Source organism: Euphorbia lathyris, chromosome 2 (assembly GCF_963576675.1).
Source record: "Euphorbia lathyris chromosome 2, ddEupLath1.1, whole genome shotgun sequence".
NCBI lineage: Eukaryota > Viridiplantae > Streptophyta > Magnoliopsida > Malpighiales > Euphorbiaceae > Euphorbia > Euphorbia lathyris.
In genome coordinates this window covers 124,663,522-124,682,480 of record NC_088911.1, presented here as the reverse complement: position 1 = coordinate 124,682,480, position 18,959 = coordinate 124,663,522, and the positions used below count along the sequence as shown (strand labels likewise).

The following is an 18,959-nucleotide window of genomic DNA, read 5'->3' as shown; positions in this document are numbered from 1 at the left end:
TTTAGGAAGCTCCCTATCGGTTCAAGGATCTGGATACGGATGAAATATGTTTCCTTACCGATTCCAAATTTGGTATTCATGTTTTTTTATTATAACTTTGATGATAAACCTGTTTTTGAAATCTTGTATAATGTGTAAGTTCGTGTTAGCTTTGTTTCAATATTATAAAGTATGTTTTTATAGTTAGTTAATCGGGTAGCTTTTCTTTCAATGAATTGATTAATTTTATTATACAAAAAATGATGTAACATATTGGGTAAATTATTAAAAGCACCCGATTCTCCATGTCACTCGGAGGACCTTCCATACATAAGTGTAACATGGACCCACATATATTATAAGAGGTCCCATTATTTTAATTATTACGTGGGGTCACAATCACTACAAAAAAAAGCACTTTCAGAGACGAAAAAAATCGTCCCCTAAAACATAAAAATTTGTCCCCTATACTTTTGGGGACAATTTTTTCGTCCCTATTTTTCGTCCTTGTTTCCTCCGTCCTTGATTCTATAGGGGACGAAAAACATGATGTCGTCCCCGTTCTTAGGGACGACGGTCATCCCCATTCTTAGAGACGACAGTCGTCCCCGTTAAGAGGGACGACAGTCGTCCCCGTTCTTAGGGACAACATCTCGTCCTCGTTCTTATGGACGATTGTCGTCCCCATTCTTAGGGACAACATCTCGTCCTCGTTCTTACAGACGACTGTCGTCCCCGTTCTTAGGGACAACATCTCATCCCCGTTCATAGGGATGGCTGTCGTCCCCATTCTTAGGGACAATTGTCGTCCCCATGTAATAGTGACATATTTGTCTCTACAATAAAGGAAGACACACGCTCTAAAAAAATAATATGTTAATTATTAATTGAAACCAGTAAATTATTGATTTTCAATCTGTAATTTACGGGTTCATTTTTCAACAGCAACCATAATCGGTAATTTACTAGTTCATTTTTCAACAGCAAATCATAACCTCATTTATAGACATAAATAAGGAAAAAAAAATCAACACAAAAAGATTTATTATGTAACAGTAATATTCAACAAAAAATGATTAGAACAAAGGAACTAACAAGTACAAGCTTATTGAGCTCGTTCGACCCAAATAACATCGGTTCTACCATAATTTCTAAGATCAATCAAACCATATCATCCTTAGCTTTATATCGTTTCATTCTTCTCAAATCCGTCATCTGCAAATACACACAGAAAATGCATATGACATTTGCCTTCCTAAATCAAATAATTATGAACAATCTATAATAATTACAATGTAACAGCCAGGTATAAAATCATATATTGCAATAAAGGTTTATATATGTTTTATGAATATCACAATGTAACAAAACAAATGTCAAATATATACTTTTAGAAAAGACAAGGTTCAACAACAAATAAGTAATGGAATACACTGAAATAATAATGCAAGGAGTTCCAGAATAACTTACATGTCAATCAGAAGTTTAATGAGGACACTCACAACCACATCCACTGAGAATTGTAAGAATTTGGACAATGTCTTTGAGCTAACTGCAGCAATAACCTCGCATACTTCAGCAGGGTTCAACCGTAATGGTTGCTGTTCACTGATCAAATTTATTTAAAAGAAAAATATTAGATGAGGGAGAAATCAGGTAACTAACATCAATTGTTAAAATACGAACAAAGCTGACAATAATTGAAATCCATAATTTCCCTCGTCCACTAGATTAATTAAGAAAATAAATTAATGGATCGGGCTATTAGCCCAATGGTACATGCCCTGAGCAGAACTCAAGGTAAATAGGACATGTTCATTTGAAATTGAAGCAAAAGGTGAAGCCACCAATATAAAACTAGATTGGCAAAGCAACATGTGTTTGTCAACAATGTATTACATAACCGAAAAGCATATTACCAATCAGTTTCTCGCATGAACATGATCGCAGAGCCTTTTTCTTTTTATTTGCCCTCACACATGCATTTGTTGTCTTACTTAACCTATCTATTTTAATAAAAAAAAGTATCTCTTCATCCACTCCTTATATTTAATATTTAGTGTCTCGGTTAGTACACTTTCTTTATCTATGAAAAAAGAATAATTTTACAACATGGGAAGAATAAGTTCATACAAGTAAATTCAAGTGTTAGCATTCATCTGAATAACTTGAGCTCACTAACAATAGATGAAAAACTCAAGCCAGTGATCAGAAATGCACATGAAAAAGACGGATAATAAAAATGTGACGAAAAGATAACATCGCAACCACAATTCAAAGGATCTCCCATTTTATACCTGTAGTGACGATACTGGAAAAGTGGTTGAGCACGTGGACGGAATGTGCTTGCAAGAGAATCCTCCCTGCAAAATAGGAATCAACAAACACATGATAAAAAAATTCTAGCCAAAGGTTAAAATATTTGAACAGCATGGATTCAAACATAAATATTATCATAAATTAAACTTAAAAAAAAATCAGATTCTATGATAGTCCTAAAACATGCTGAAAATGAAGAAAGATAAAAATAAGTGTTTTAATTTTTTGGTTTTCTTCAAAAAGCATATTGGTTTTCTTCAAAAAGCATTATTAGTTTCACCTCTGATTAATATTTGAATCATGATTCTCGACTGCAAATTGTGTGGATACATGAAATTCGCTCTACCATTAGATGATACATTTACTTCTTCCCCCAGTAACATTCCATCTAGTCTACAGTTCTCCAAATGGATCAAGTCATATTTCTCCTCTAGCCACCAGGGTCCTATCTAAATCTGGTAGAAATTTTGAATGAAACTAGAATACCATTAGATATAATAACATCAAAAGTTCATATCCCAAGGACATATCTACTTTGAAACACATATCTAATGATCTGATAAAAACTCACAGGTTTATGAGAGATGCCGCTTAAACAAAGTATTTTCAGTATCATCGTCATTAGAGGAAACATACACATCATCTTTATTTGGGAACATCAAGGGAATCATTTCCTTTACATTCTTTAAGTTCATTCGGACAACATTTCTTGGAGCAAGGCCTTCTGCCGGATCATTATCAAACATTCTCCGCTCTCTTCACCTCTTTCCCTTAATTGCAAATCTTATAGAACCCTTTTCCTATTTCTAGAAGAGCATGATTGCTAATCCTTTGGCAGTAGAATAAAGCCAACTCAAGGTGCCTGCAAACAGTCAAAAGCTTCAATCATGACAGTAAACAAATAGTCTAAAGATGGTAACTACACATAAATCAATATAACAATTTTTGGATATGGAAAAGGTGAAAAGGAGAAGGCTGCCAGACAAACAAAGGAAAAAAAGAAGAAAAAAGAGAGAGAAATCATGAGCAAATAGTTCCAATTGCCTCAAGTCCAAGTGTTCCCATGTTATGGCAACCATTAACTTCAAGATGGGCCAGTTCCCTGCTATCAATGTTAACTGCTTCTAAACCATTGTCACTAAGGAAACAGCAATCACTTAGTAAGAATTTTCAACTTCTTACACCCATCCCCGATGGCACACAAGTTGCTAAAAGAGTAAAAATGCTTCAATCATCATGAATTGCCCGAGTTATTTGAAAACCCCAAGATGAATAGTTCAAATTTTATAGAAAATAAAGAATAATTCAAATTAGAAATAACACAAATGTAAAGTGAGCCTAATTTCCTCTCAAAATTTCTTCCCTTCATATAGTACATTCTCAAGGAGATAGGCAAACAGGGAGCCAAAGTTCATCCATATTTTAGCCTTTTCGACAAGCAGATTAATGTAAGGAGAAAATCAGAGCACATGACATATTTCAACAGCTCTGCTCAACCAGAGCATATTATTTCTGAAGTCAAAATGTGAAATAAGAATATATAACAGTAATGCTAAACTGATGAAACTCTCAATACGAAAAGAGATAATAGGTTCAACTGAAACATAGAGTGTCATAATTCAAAAGAAGTATGTCCAGATCAACATCAAAATATCACAAGTATCCACTTAAAAATAGGAAGATGTTAGTGAAAAGGGACATCAATTAGAAAAGAAATCTAGAAATACATACCAAATGAATTAGTCCTGCAATATTGGTTGAATCAGAAGGAAATAGACTGACCACAGCACCGTTTCAGTTGCTAGAATTTGGACAGCAAACTGAGATTTATGGAAACAGAGTTGAGAGCACCACGCATAATGATGATGCTTACAGATGCGACCTTGGAATCCCGTGAGAAGAGAGGTCAAATTGAGATCGCAGAAGACGGTGGCTCGACGATGCTGGTGAAGACGAAGAAAGGAACGACGCTAGGATAGATGAAACGAACCGCGTGGAGAAACGATTCTCGGTGACGGAACGACATAGATGACGGTTGGATGGAGGAATAGTGCTGGTCTGTGTGGAGAGCGGCGGATTGTTGCTGGAGATAGAGAAGGAGACAGTTAGGTCGTAGAGTAAAAGAAGGAGATGTAAAGAAGATGAAGGGTTGGGTGTTGATAAGTGTTCCTAAAACTTATTAACTCTCTTCTAAATTAATTTATTTTATCCAAAATAAGAAAAAATAATACATTTAATTTGCTGATAATTAATATAAATATTTACTAACATAAAATTGTCCCCAATTGTACTATTAAAGAGTATTAGAGACAATATAAATATTTGTCTCTTTTACTAATTCAATAATGTTAATAGAGGACAATATAATATATTGTCCCTAGGTATTTGTGCCTAAAACTCTATTTTTTTAATACACGTGTCCAAATGTGAATTGGGGGTCTTCCGAGTGACATAGAAGACCGGGTGCTTAATATAAGAACTCAATATATTGGACAAATTATTAAAAGCACCTGGTTCTCCATATCACTCGGAGGACCTTCCATACATATTTTGATACGTGTAACATGGACCCACACATATTATAAGAGGTCCCACTATTTTAATTATTACGCGGGGTCACAATACACGTGTCCAAATGTGAATTAGGGGTCCTTCAAGTGACATGGAAGATCGAGTGCTTAATATAAGAACTCAATATATTAGGCAAATCATTAAAAGCACCTGGTTCTCAATGTCACTCGGAGGACCTTCCATACATATTTTGATACGTGTAATATGGACCCACACATATTATAAGAGGTCACACTATTTTAATTATTACGTGCGGTCATAATACATGTGTCCAAATGTGAATTGGGGGTCCTCCGAGTGACATGGAAGACCGGGTTCTTAATATAAGAACCAATATATTAGGCAAATTATTAAAAGCACCCGCTTCTTCATGTCACTCGGAGGACCTTCCATACATATTTTGATACGTGTAACATGGACCCACACATATTATAAGAGGTCCCACTATTTTAATTATTACGTGGTGTCACAATATACGTATCCAAATGTGAATTGAGGGTCCTTCGAATGACATGGAAGATCAGGTGGTTAATATAAGAACTCAATATATTGGACAAATTATTAAAAGCACTCGGGTGCTTGATTTCATGATTTGTGGACTTCTTTTTTATTTTGTGGTGGGACCTCTTACCGGACCCTTGCTTAGCGGGAACGTATAATGCATCGGAGAGCTTTTTTTTATAAAACACTTACCTCTTTCATTACAAAAAATGGTAATTAATTTATTAGTCTCTATATTTTGACAACACACTGTTTAGTCCCTATGTTTTTAAAAACACATGGTAAGGTCCCTAACCTTTTTCTCAGTGAACTGTTTAGTCCTTCCGTCTGTTTGTTAGATTTTTTACCGTTTATGACTTCGGAAATGACTAAATCACCCTTTACTATTTACCTTCAAACTTCAGAAGAGGAAATCCAATTTAGAAGAAAAAGCTATTTGTATGGAGAACAAGAAAAAGAACAGACCCAATGTCACGAATTTGAACGATTAAGAAGAAAATCAAGAAGAATAACACTCAAAGTTGATTTCAGATGCATTAGAGTTTAAAGAAAAGGAAAATAAATGAAAAGAAGAACGCAAATCCGAATTGACTAACAGAATCTTCATGCGAGTCTAGCGGTAGGGATTAAACAGTTCACCGAGAAAAACGTTGAGGACTAAACAGTTCACCGAGAAAAATATTAAGGACTTTATCGTGTGTTTTTGAAAATACGGGAGCTAAACAGTGAGTTTTGTCAAAATGTAGGGACTAATAAATTAATTACCCTTAAAAAAAAATATATATATCACATTTGAAACTAGGGATTTTGTTTTTCTTTTATTTCTTTTTGCCAAAAGTTAACAAGCAACCAGGCCTTGAGCCACGAGCATTAAAAGAAAGAAAAGCAAACGCCCGGACCTGCTTCTTCTTCACTTGTAATTTCAGATCTTCTCAACAATTCCGAACCAAAGCAATGGTGGATAGTCACCGTCACTTTCACGTATTCTTCTGACTTCTTATTGATATGAATATATCTTCTTCTTCCTCCTCACCCTCCTCTTTATCTGCACCAACAGCCTCCCCTACTACTTCTCCTTCCTCTGCTTCATGGTTTTCCAGCATTGTTCGCGGCCGTTCTGATCGATCCTCCAGTGTCAAAATGTCCAGCAATTCAGGCTCGGGCAGTTGGGACATAGCAGGTCCAATCAAAGGCAAGAATCAATTCCGCGGTTTGCTCTTCAAGTATGGATCCAAGGCTACCCAGGTATTGTTAATTATAATTTGAAGATGATTTCTATGTTCAAACTGTTCATGACCATCTGATTTGTGTTTTCTGTGTTACTTTTATTGAATTATTGGCTTTTATGGTCACATTTGGAATGAAATTTCTAATTTGAGCTTCAATTTTGATCTGGAGGTAAGAATTTGCTATGAATGCTTGCGATTCAAATTGGACTGGGTAAGGGGAGGATACAAGCATCATAATTTGTAGTTAGCTTTTTTACCATCCAGATTGACATTTGGAATTTGTTAAATTGAATACATTTCTTCTCAAAATTCTGATGCTCTTGAAAGATTATGCTTATTTATGGATCCTAAATGTCTACCGCTGAGTAATTTTTAGTTCTTTGAATATTTGCTCTTAACAAGATTATAATAGTGGAGTTCATTCTGCCACTGGAATATGCAAGTATCAACGCAGCTTAAGAGGAATTATAAACATTGGAATGATATTCCTGGTGCAAAATGTCTTAGTACCATCTTTGTTAAGATTGTTGTTTTTGTAACGTTTTCAATTTTCATGAAATGTTCAGGTTGGTCTCTGTCGCTTTTATATTACTCTTTGACAGTGTATATAAAACGATATGCTAGTGAAGTTTATTTCACTTTATTATTTAATATGAATCTGAATGATGGTTGCAGGTAGCATTTAAAACAGGTGATCATAAACAACAACTTGTTTTCATTGGTGGATTAACTGATGGTTTTCTTGCAACTGAGTATGTAGAATATTGTTATTTTGATTTAACATAGTCATTCATTCAAGTGACACTATACTTTCAAAAAAAAAGAAGTGACACGATAATCCTTATCTTTTCTTTGTAGTCAAAAACACATATTTCCTTCTGCAAACTGCTACATTCTTCCAAATTAATGCACTAGGTTAACATTGTTTCTATTCAAAGAATAATGCTAGAAAGTAATCTGAAACCCATGGTTCCTAACAATGCTTTCTTTGTTTGACTTTCAGATACTTAGAACCTTTGGCAATTGCTTTGGATAAAGAGAAATGGTCACTTGTTCAATTTCTTATGTCATCATCATACAGTGGATATGGAACTTCTACCTTACAACAAGTAAGATTGTTTTCCTGTCAACTATTTGTGATATTTCATGAATCAGTTTTCATGTTGTTTGGTACTCGTTTTTTAACAACCTGCTTGTGGTGCTGATTTGTTCTTTGAACTAAATCTGTTAACACCTATAAAAGCCATAGATAAACTTTGCAGACTTTTAAATTGAAGCTGGACAGATTTTGCATCACATTTGTATGCTCATTAAAAAAATGGTACTTATGCTGGAATAGACTCATTGAATTATAGTAGTGACAGTATTTGTGCATGAATAGGACTGGTTGTTTGATTGTTGTCGCTACAAAGAAGCAGAGACCAGCATTTAGTTATGGAATGATATTGCTTGCAGTGTTTGCTACAGTATTTTGGTCTTAATGATTATATTAATTCATATACGAATGAATATAGCAATGCAGAAAGCACTTGTTTCACTAATGTATTAAATGTTTGATGTGCTATACGTTGAACAACTTAGTGCCTTATTTCTACTAGTGAAAATAACATAGTGTGGCAAGAACAAGGCATAATGAAATTGCAAGCTGCACCAATTTGTAAAGAAGTTTGATACTTTGGTCTACCAAAGCACTTGCTTCCCTATTACTACTAATGAAAACAACATAATGTATAAGTTGAACATTGTGATGCATTCAACAACTTAAAGGTAAAGCCATGATATAAGTTGAAATTCTATGGTGAAATAAGACGTCAGCAAACACCCCCCCAAAAAGAAATTACGAACTTAGTGTGAGAATTTTTAAATTATTCATTTTGTTATGATACCAATGTTCTAGTCACTTGTTTTCCTATCTCTCTCTCTCTCTCTCTCTCTCTTGCTGTGTGTCAAATGAGCGAAAGCTGTTCTTTGCTCTTTTTTTTCTTTTTCCCTAAGACATACTGCTATGCTTATTGGAGTAAACTTTTCATGCCAATTTTGTTAGTCTCAGAGCTTTCAGTATAGTGGAACAAGTTTTTAGCTGCTGCCTTAAAATGGTTTCAATATAGAAATATAATTCTCTAAAAGAAAAAAGGAGTTCTTTTACCATGAGATCTTGTTGCTCAGACTTTAAATATGTTGCTGCACTTTATATCTTGAAGGATGCTGCAGAGATTGATCAGCTCATAAGTTATTTGATAAACAAAGAAGATTCTGAGGGTGTGGTCTTACTTGGGCACAGCACTGGTTGTCAGGTGAATGCCCATAGGACTGCGATCTTGTTTTGTAGTTATATCTCATATTTACTCTTAAGAACATGTTGCTTTTCCTGTTGAAATGATCTTATTTTCTGGTTGCCTGCTCATTATTCTAGGATATTGTGTATTACATGCGTACCAATGCTGCATGTTCCCGAGCAGTCCGTGCCGCCATTTTACAGGTATCTCCTTACATTTTCTGCTTATACCCTTATTTCTGCATTTGATGTAAAACCTTTACATGTTATTAACTGGTTAATTATTCAAAAGTCCAAAGGAAGAAGGTCATTGTCTAGCATAATGTTAGGTTTTTCACTTCTTCTGTACTTATGCTGTTGACAATTCCACAAGGGGACATCTTTCCCCCCCTTCATTATTGCTTGGTATTTCAATTTGAGTAGAGGGTACTATTCTAGTGTTCACATGAAGTAGCAATGTTAAAGCAAATGGTTGTGGGTGCACTACTACCTGCCACCAGTTTTAAATACTATGCTTGATGTTGGTTGTGGATCATGAAGCAGAATTTTCACATCCCTCTCTTGTTGCTAGAATCAATTTTTTTGTTGTTGCAAATTCCTACATGCCTTTTATTCACTTGCAGCTTTGGTCATAATTCCAATTGGAATGTTCAGGCTCCAGTTAGTGATCGTGAATACAAGGCAACTCTTGCAAATACAGCTGCTATGATTGACTTGGCTTCAACTATGATAGCAGAAGGTCGGGGATCAGAATTTATGCCTAGGGAAGCAGACTGTTGCCCTATTACTGCTGATAGGTGGGCAAGCAACTGATGTTGCATTTAACAAGATATTATCAACATTTTGGTGGTGATATATACAAAAATATTTTCTCTGACTCTTTAGGTTTTTCCGGTGAATGTTTTTTAGTCTGTGAAATTAACTAGATGCTTCATGATTCTTGAACTTTACTTGTGTCTAGGATGGGACAAGAACCTCTTAATCTTCAAATACTCATTTTGAATGACACTTCTTAGGCATGGGCCTGATATTTGTTACAAGGGTAAATAATTTATTAGTCCCCACCTTTTTACCTAACATACTGTTTAGTCCCCCTATTTGGAAAAACATGTTATAAGGTCCCTATTCTTTGTCAATGCTAACCTTTTGGTCTTTCTATCTATTTTTTTGTAGATTTTTAACCGTTATAGTCGGCATAAACAGGCAGACATAAAATAACAGAGTAATATGTTTGGTTAAAATTTAAAAAAAATAGGCAAAATGACGGTGACAAAAGATAAGGACCTTATAATGTGTTTTGTCAAAATAAAGGGACTAAACAATGTGTTACTTAAAAAGGTGGGGACTAATAAATTATTTACCCTTGTTACAATACTTCAAGTGAACAAGAAATTTGAGTAACAACATTGTGAAAAGAGCCAGGTCCAGGTCTTAACTCGGAGGGACTTGTATTTAAATCTAAAATAAAATCTAATCTAGATAGCACACTTGGGAACCTAGAAAGTCACGGAGAACCTCTTAATATAGATATCACACTTGGACACCTGAAATCGCATTCTATTACTTTGTTTTGCTCTGGAATCAGGATATACTTTTTTCCTAACAAAGTTGCATTTTGCAGGTATCAGTCCCTTTGTGCTTATATGGGGGATGATGACATGTTCAGTTCTGATCTTAGTGATGATCAGCTGAGAACAAGACTTGGACATATGAGCAACACACATTGCCAGGTACAGAATACATCAATATGTTTATACACTACTCTTTTCTGTCTTTTACTGTTTGATATTCTTGATGCATTTATGCACATTAATGAGAAGGAACTACTCTTACAGTTTTTTCTGCTTAGATTGATGTTGTAGAATTTATGATACTGGAATCATTTTTATGGCAAAAGTATTTAAGAGGATTTTTTTTAGGATAATGCTACAAACTGGACTGCTGCCAATATATGATTACCCTTTTAACAAGGATATGTTTAAATTGCCTTTGGTATTGGATTCTACAAGAATCATGTTTTCTTTCTTAGCGCTTGTGGTACATTTTCAATTTTTCACATTTCCATATGTAGGTTATCTTTTCGATGGGTGATGAATACGTTCCAGATTATGTGGATAAGAAAGCACTGGTTGAAAGGTAGCGACTGAACTCTTCTCTTGGTTGATTATTCGATTATGCCTTCTAATGTTTATGAATTAAGAGGAACTTCTTTGTTTTTATGGAAAAAAAAATGGATTTTTATGAATATGTTAGCACTTGGTATTTTTCAATCCTTTTGCTTGAAATCTATTGGTACGAGTGTGAGGAGGGAGATACAGAGACTTAACAACTTAATCAATGATTGTGTTTGTGCACCTCGCTTTGCAGATTGTGCAAAGCAATGGGAGGGGCAGAAAAAGTTGAAATTGAACATGGAAATCACTCTCTCTCTAACAGGGTCGTTGAAGCTGTGCAGGCAATTGTTGATTTTGTGAAAAGGGAGGGACCTAAAGGCTGGGATGATCCATGGCATTAAATATTTTCTTCCCCATGGTCCTTTTTTTCTTTTTTCTTTATATGTTTTTGTATTTTCCTCCTATTGACATTGAGTTTTCAGTTTCCTTAGGGGCCATTTTATTTTCCAGCTGGGTACATTTCAAAGTACATCATTTACTGCAGGTATGATTGTGGCCGTATTAAAATTTGACAAGAAAGGTTAACTTTCATTGAGATTTTAGTTGATTGCAGTAAATTTTGCATTTTACCATATTTTCGTTTGGCCTGTATCTGCTATCCTTTTTTTATACAACTGTATGTGCTACTGTGGAAAGGAGAAGGTGGTGGGTTTAAAGCTTCCTTTGGAGGTTCAATCCATCTAGTGATGGATTGGTAAATGGTTTTATTTGAATAGAAATTACAGTAGGCTATGGATTCCTTGTTCTCCCTGAGTGGATCGACGAGAATGGAGAATCCTTGAATCACCTCCCCGTGGAGGTAGTTAGGAAATTCCCCCCCTCCTCCGCATGCCGGGACGGGATGGGATGTCGTCTAATGATCCTGGCCTAATTTAGTTCTAGGATAAAGATTGAAGATGCAATGAGATGTTTCTAATGTGTTTAATCATTAGAATTGTACTTTGCTATTATTGTTCTTTGGGATTTTATGTGGAATATGTGTTATGGAGTTTTATCTTCCAGTCACATTCTTATCGAATTTTATGAACTCTTTAATTTATTTATTTTTATAGCTAGAATATTTTGGGAAATTATATTATATTTATCATTTTTATAATGTTTGTTTTAGGTAAAAATTTTAAAATAGGTACATGCATTATTTTGCCCACTGCCTGACCAGGATATGGGCTTAGAGAGCCCATTTGGCTCAATTACTGTTGTTTACTATTTGTTTCGCTGTTATTTGTAGTTGGTGATCATTTTCTATCAAAAATATTTTTCTGATTTTTCGTTGTTTGTTTGTTTAGTAAAGTAAGTCAGCAGGAAATTTTAGTTAGCCATCAGAAAAATATATAAAGAAAATGATGAAAATGTTTCTCTTTTGAGAACAGTAAATTTATTTTCTAAGCCATTGAATAATGTACTCCATTTCCACCACTTCTCATTTATGGCGTTGTAGTTAAATATTTGAAAATATTTTATTTTTCAATCAAAAATTTCGTTATGTAATGTTTTTTTTCGGCAAATAAACAGGCTTAAGTGATGAGAGAGCAAAAGAGTCTCTCCTTCCTGCCTTGGACAGTGATTAAAACGTTGTAGTTGGTTTTCTATCATTTATTTTAGTTGGCTAAGTAATTTACCCAATCAGACTAAAGTCAATTTTTCTTGATTAAATTAGGATTTCTAGCCAGAATCTCCCATTTAGTAGTTGAAAGAGGATACGTTGAAGTTATATATAATTTAAAAGTTAAGAGAACAGAAATACAAAATGTTGCAATACCAAAACATGATAGATTTTATCTAATCTATCTTATATTTTATTCCATTAGATTCACTTGGGGGTGTTTGATTGTTCATTTTCATGCTTCTCCTTTCACTCCAAAAGAGAGTTTTGGTGTTTAGTTAGTGATCTCATCTTTGCCTTTTAAGATAATCTTTTACGAGAGTAAAGAATTCATGCTTTTTAGAAAATCAGTTTTTTTTTTCCTAACAACAAACAACAGCAGTAAACAAACGAGTCTTTAGTTATATAAATGTGGCTAAATTTACCGTAAGTATAACGAAAATTATTTGACTTAGTTGGAGATCTACCATAGATCATAGATCTGACCACAAATTTGACCGGACCGGGTCATATTGAAGTAGATTTATATATTAGTATATTCTGACTAATAAATGTGTTGAAATTCGATAGATAGAGAAATTTAAGATTTGATTGACTAGTATGGATATATGAATTACTAAGTTTCAGTGGGATGTACAATTCAGTCAAATTTTAGATCAATTTATTTATTTATTTATTGTGAATTTAGTAGTTGAGAGGTTGGTGGCCATTCACCCAATAACTTTTACTTATCCATTTAGTGAAATGGGTGCTTCAAATTGAAGATAATTTCAATCTGCAAATCATGGTTCAAATGACAAATATGTCTTTGTTCATTAAAATGACTATTCATAATTCCTGCGAATTACAAATGTCTGTCTATTTAGGGCCGTTTGTTTTGGGTTCAGGAAATGATAAGGGAATGAAGAGGTTTCATTCCTTTGTTGGTGTTTGTTTTATCAATTTAATCATTCTTTTTACTCTCCTTAAGTTTTGAGTTTACCTCTAACTACTCTAATCTCATTCCCCCAACCCCCTAGGGTCTGCTTGGATGGGGGTTAGAGGAGGTTCATTAAAGGGAGGTTATTTTCCTAACCCTGCTTGGGAAGGAATTTAAATGGAGGTTATTTTTTTAATCTTGTCTAACCTTGCTTGGCTAGGAGTTTAAGTTTAAATGAAGGTTAAATAGAGGTTCAAAAACCTTGAAATAACCTCAATTTCAGTCCTACCAAATTGGTGGGATCTGGAGGTTTTATAAATAATCTCCCCTCCCTTCCCTTCCCTTCCCCTTCCATCCCATTCCCTCCCCTCCCTTTAATGAACCCTGTGAAACCTTCATCCAAGCAGACCCTAGGTTTTCCATTCCATTCCCCCACCCACCCCACACTAATTTAAACATCTGCTCTCCTTATAAAATTTCAGTTTAGTCTCTATTTTATTTTTAATTTTTATTTTGGTTCATATATTTATTTATTTATTTTTACTTTTTTAATCATTGGATTAATTTCACTTTTGATCCTTATACTTATATTATATTTATTTATTCTCAAAAAATATTTTTGACTAATTTTTACTTTTTTATTTTTATTTTGATCTTTATATTTATTTATTTATAATTTTTTTTATCCCTAGACTAATCTCACTTTTGATCCTTATACTTATTTGTTTTTATTTTTTATCCTGAAAAATAATTTTGACAAATATTTTTCTTTTATCATATTATTCGGTTTTGGTATTTATTTTTAATTATTTTAAAATAGAATATTTATGCATTTTTTTGATTTATTTTATTTTTGTTTCTTCAGTTTCATCGTCTTTTGATTTTAATAGTTGAATAAATTGATTTTCATTCTTATATTTACATGTGATTAATTTATTAATATAGACACATGTGTATAGAAATTATTGTTAAAAATACAACTCTAGTTTATTACCTCATTTGAACCAACCAACCACAAAGGAAATCATGTGTATATCATTCCCTTTGTGGAACTGAAACAAACAGAGAAGGGAATTCAGGGTCATTCCATTCCCTTCTCCTTGTTTTCCTTTCTTGATTCCATTCCGTTACTCTTGTACGAACCAAACGCCCCCTTAGATTATTACAATGTCTCATATGAGACGGATTCGTAATGATAGAGTTGATTTTAATGGTAAATCAATAAAGAAGTTCATTCACTAGCTAAATTAGTAGGAGTTAGTTCCAAATAAAGGTTAGAAATCTAGCTTCCAAAAGGAATTTATATTTAGATCATGGTTGTCATAATCGGACCGGTCAAACAACCGGAAAAGACAAAGGGTCAAGGGTTTGAGGTTTAACCGGGATCCAACTGGGGTTCAACCGGTATTCAAAAATCATGTGCAAATTATATTTTTATTCATATTTAATCTTATAACATAGTATAATATCAACTATATTCATAAAAATTATATTAATATAACATTTATTTAGTATCAAAACATGATATCAAATTAATAAATTTAACATGACAAATAAATATAAAAATTAAAGAAAATATATACTTTTAAAATTAATAGTGATTATTTTTTATTAATAACTAACATGTAAATACGCTAATAAGATATGTATTTTATAATTCAACTTAAATTTAAATTTATTAGATTTTTAAAATTTATTTGTATATATTTAAAATCAAATGCTAATTAAACTGTATTAATATTGAGAAAATATAATAAAAAAATTTAACCCGAAAATATAATATTTTTTAATGATATTTATCTAAATTGAAAAAAATAATAGTAAATCATATTTTAATTATTTAAGTTATAAAATTATTATTTATTCTTAAATAGTTAATAATAGACATAAGTGAAATGGTAGTGTAGTGGTGAGTATTAGAGTTTATAGACCAAAGGTCCAAGGTTCACATCCTTATAAAATTAGGAGCTTAAATAACTCCCATAATTAAATAGCAAAAGATCTAAAAACCTTACTAGGATTACAAACTCCATTTACATGATAGAGGAAATGAAACTAGGTAATTAGGTTCAAATGGCAAGACAGTAAATAGTCAATGATAAAACAGAAAATAAGCTGGAGCATGTTGATAGCAGGCTTGTCTCCTTAGCAGTGAAGGATTCCCACACGACATGTGGTCATCTAACATGTCGTGTGGTTATTTGATTTTGGACTGCTCAAACGGCTAGGATTCACTCGGCAGCCCTAATAAACTTGTATTTCTCATTAAGAAATATCAAACTAACTATTACATTAATATACTAATGATAGGTGTGCTGAGCAAGAAAAGATAAGGCCAAGGAATAAAGGACAAGGGACAAGTGTATTGATCACACCCATTAATCATGATCTCATGTAATGAATGGTGGTGATGTGTTGGTGGAGCCATCTGATGTAGTGAGGTGCATTGAAGAGTGATGAACCTCTTCTAGAATCTACCAAGGCTGTCTAAGTACTAAATTGCCTCTGAAGTCTCCGAAAGACTAAAGTGCCCTTGGTTAACCAAGAGGTCTTTGTCGACATATTATTTAGATTGCTTTAAACGTGTACTTGTGTGTTGAGTTGGATAACCTTCTTCTTATCTTCTTCTTCTGTCTCTTCATTCTCCCAAACGTTTCCTTCTTCTTCTTGCTGGGAAGAACTTGGTTCTCTTATTCTTCATGAAATGATTCAATATGCTCAATTTATATCATACGGGTGTGAAAATAGTTGTACGTTGCATGAATTTCCTCATAACTTTCAAGAGCTCCAGCAGCCAATGCACATAACGTGTGGAGGTTCCACATGTCGTGTGGTTCCTTCCCTTACGCTCCCTCTCTTCTAGACTGGCTCACACGATGTGTACGTAAGGTGACACATCGTGTGAATACACTTTCATTCTTGACTTGAACTTTTTAAAGAGATATCGTCATCAAAATGTCTGAAATTAAAGATGAGAGGTTTGTGAGTTTGGAACTCATTCTCGTAAAAAAAAACATTAAAAAAAAAAAAAAAAATTAGTATCAAACAATCTGTCTAGTTTTCTATTAATTCATATTATATCACAAAAAAATAAAAAAAAAATCGGTTACACCAAATGAGTATCAGTATAATTATGAATTTTATCACTTGAATAACTTTTTGTATGTATGGGCTGATGATATTATTAACTTTATAATAAAAAAAATTGAAATGAGTGATTTGTTTTTTTGGTAATTGTGAGTGATTTGTTGAGGAGCATATAGAGCTGATTAAATGAAAGCCAACAAGATGACAAGTGATGGCACGTGCAAAACACATGATATATTAAATACATGTGGACCTTCGTCCTTAGCTAGCTGATTGTGATCAGATACAGACACAGCTGCTATGGGCTGTAGGCCAATTGCCAGTTACGCGTTTCACATGCGCCGCTCTATTCGGTTTTATTTGACTGCTATTTACCACTCCTAAATTATTATTATTTATTTTTTTTTTTTTTATTTATTTATTTATTTACATTCTCATAATTTCAACCCAAGATTCCTAAACCTCTCAAATTCTCTCAAATTTATTTTTTTTTCAAAAACCCAACCTAAAACATCATGATACCAAAATACGAGAAGCGAAAAGACTTCATGAACATTCCGGTAAGTTTTTATTTTTAAAATTTATTCGAAAACACGAATTCCGTCTCCGAAATCGGAGACGGAACTCGATAATTTTTACCTGAACTGATACCGATCCCGTTCGGCCCCTAGGTAAAACGTATGAACTATGCGTTTCACCTAGGGGAGGAACGGGATCGCCGCACCGTTCTGCCCAAGGCGGAACGGTGCGGCGCACCCGTTTCCACCCTAGGAGAAACGCATTGCGCATGCGTTCCCCCCTTAGGTGGAACGAGATTGCTACCCGTTCTCACTATGGTGGAGAAACGGGGGCGCACCCGTTCGACCTTATGGCCAACTGGTGCGCAGCACCCGTTCCGCCATAGGGCAGAACGTTTGTGGCGCACCAGTCGGCCGTAGGGCCAATTGGTGCGCCGCACCCGTTTGGACCTGGGCCAGGTGGCAGGGGTGGAACTAGGGGGGTTAGGGTAGGCTCGAGCCCCGGCAAGCCGCCGGAGAATTGAGAAAAAAAAAATTTAGTAATGTTTGGTAATATTTTGGGAAGAATTATATTGACTCTCTGTAGTAATGTTTCAATGTTTAAAAGTAGTTGAAATGGTTAAGGATGTTTGCTTTTATTTGATAGGTCCTATGTTCAACTCCCTCTAACCTCATTTTTTTATTTATTTTAATTTTATTTTTCAATAATTATAAAAACATGTTACCATTATTAATTAATTTAAATGGACTCTTTATTTTTATTTTAAAACACTTTTGAATTCATGTTTAATATGTCTTTACCATTAAAAAAAATAAACATATTTAATATTCATTTTTATTAGGGGAAAGTTCAAATAAAACCTCTGTGGTTTCACTAATTTTCAGATAAAGGACTGTGGTTTACTTTTTGTCAAAACGAGGAATGAGGTTTCGCATATTTAATAATGCTATTAAAACTATCTTTAACGACCTGAAAATGAAAATTTTCAAGAATTAAAGTTATTCAATGTCATATTTTCTATGGAACTACATTTGCGATTTTAGAAAATCATCTTTTTTGGAACTTTCTCTCTCTTTACCAAACATCATCTAAATAATCTCGAAATAAAAAAGTTGAAGAATTAAAGTTGCTTAGAATATTAGTAGTTCTTAAAATATGTCATTTTTGAAGTTGTTAAAAGTGATTTTAATAGTATCAATCGAAAAAGTCCTTATTTTCCTAAAGTTGAAAACCTCAGTCCTCGTTTTGATAAAAAGTAAACCACAGTCCTTTATCTGAAAATTAGTGAAACCACAGAGGTTTTATTTGAACTTTACCCTTTTTATTATGTGTTTACCATTAAAAATAAGTAAACATGTTTAATTTTCTATTAGTTCAATGCTAGTTTCTAAAAAAATGATAACATTTTTACAGTTTTAATGTGTTGGAGGTTAAAAAAATTCTGCTCAGGCCTAACGGCTAGACTTTGAAAATTTACCATCAACCGCACGGTTGATTTCGATATTTTTTACGTTTCGAATTTTTTTTACTGATATGTTTGAGCCCCGGGTCATCTGGGGTACTAGTTCCGCCACTGCCAGGTGGTGTGAGTCACCCGCTGATGACTGGTGATGAATTCTTGATCGGTGATCTTTCCTGTGGGGGGGCGCCGTTGCGATCGGCGGGGGGAAGCTCCGATGCTAAAGTCAGTATAGTGTAGAAGAATAAACTGTAAGCACGAAGTAGGGTTAAGGAGAGCGTGAATGTGTACCTCAATAGCTTGGGAGGCAAGCTATTTATAGTC

General features: G+C 33.9%; 2 protein-coding genes across 6 annotated transcripts; one reads left to right on the top strand and one right to left on the bottom strand.

Moving 5' to 3' along the window:
* Nucleotides 1-992: 992 nt before the first annotated feature.
* On the bottom strand, nt 993-4,479 carry LOC136219812 (uncharacterized). Of its 4 annotated transcripts, none has more exons than XR_010684282.1 (6): nt 4,030-4,479; nt 2,870-3,160; nt 2,579-2,775; nt 2,277-2,342; nt 1,450-1,587; nt 993-1,194 (listed from the first exon to the last, which is right to left on the bottom strand). XR_010684282.1 is itself a non-coding variant. In XM_066007364.1 (5 exons), the coding sequence occupies exons 2-5, from the start codon at nt 3,042-3,044 to the stop codon at nt 1,191-1,193; spliced, it is 318 nt and encodes a 105-aa protein (XP_065863436.1). In that variant the 5' UTR covers nt 3,045-3,160; nt 4,030-4,479; the 3' UTR covers nt 993-1,190. The 4 variants fall into 4 exon arrangements, 1 of the variants encoding a protein (XP_065863436.1); XR_010684281.1 differs by having other exon boundaries at nt 2,579-2,753; nt 4,030-4,478; XR_010684283.1 differs by lacking the exon at nt 2,579-2,775 and having other exon boundaries at nt 4,030-4,478.
* A 1,728-nt stretch (nt 4,480-6,207) lies between these two features.
* LOC136219811 (UPF0613 protein PB24D3.06c) lies at nt 6,208-11,622 on the top strand. Of its 2 annotated transcripts, XM_066007363.1 has the most exons (10): nt 6,208-6,351; nt 6,471-6,615; nt 7,275-7,351; nt 7,603-7,708; nt 8,801-8,893; nt 9,013-9,078; nt 9,529-9,671; nt 10,496-10,604; nt 10,946-11,010; nt 11,242-11,622. In XM_066007363.1, exons 2-10 carry the CDS (start codon nt 6,511-6,513, stop codon nt 11,387-11,389), a joined length of 912 nt encoding a protein of 303 aa, XP_065863435.1. In that variant the 5' UTR covers nt 6,208-6,351; nt 6,471-6,510; the 3' UTR covers nt 11,390-11,622. The 2 variants fall into 2 exon arrangements, with proteins under 2 accessions (XP_065863435.1, XP_065863434.1); XM_066007362.1 differs by having other exon boundaries at nt 6,208-6,615.
* The last annotated feature ends 7,337 nt before the right edge of the window (nt 11,623-18,959 follow it).

Bases quoted from the DNA above. Each gene is read 5' to 3' on its own strand.
- LOC136219811 (XM_066007362.1), top strand. From the start codon at position 6,376: ATGAATATATCTTCTTCTTCCTCCTCACCCTCCTCTTTATCTGCACCA. The intron at 9,079-9,528 runs GTATCTCCTTAC...TGGAATGTTCAG, and splicing joins TCCGTGCCGCCATTTTACAG to GCTCCAGTTAGTGATCGTGA. The intron at 9,672-10,495 runs GTGGGCAAGCAA...TGCATTTTGCAG, and splicing joins TGCCCTATTACTGCTGATAG to GTATCAGTCCCTTTGTGCTT.
- LOC136219812 (XM_066007364.1), bottom strand. From the start codon at position 3,044: ATGTTTGATAATGATCCGGCAGAAGGCCTTGCTCCAAGAAATGTTGTC. The intron at 2,343-2,934 runs GTATGTTTCCTC...CCTATTTTGCAG, and splicing joins TTCCCAAATAAAGATGATGT to GGAGGATTCTCTTGCAAGCA. The intron at 1,588-2,276 runs GTATAAAATGGG...AAATTTGATCAG, and splicing joins TTCCAGTATCGTCACTACAG to TGAACAGCAACCATTACGGT.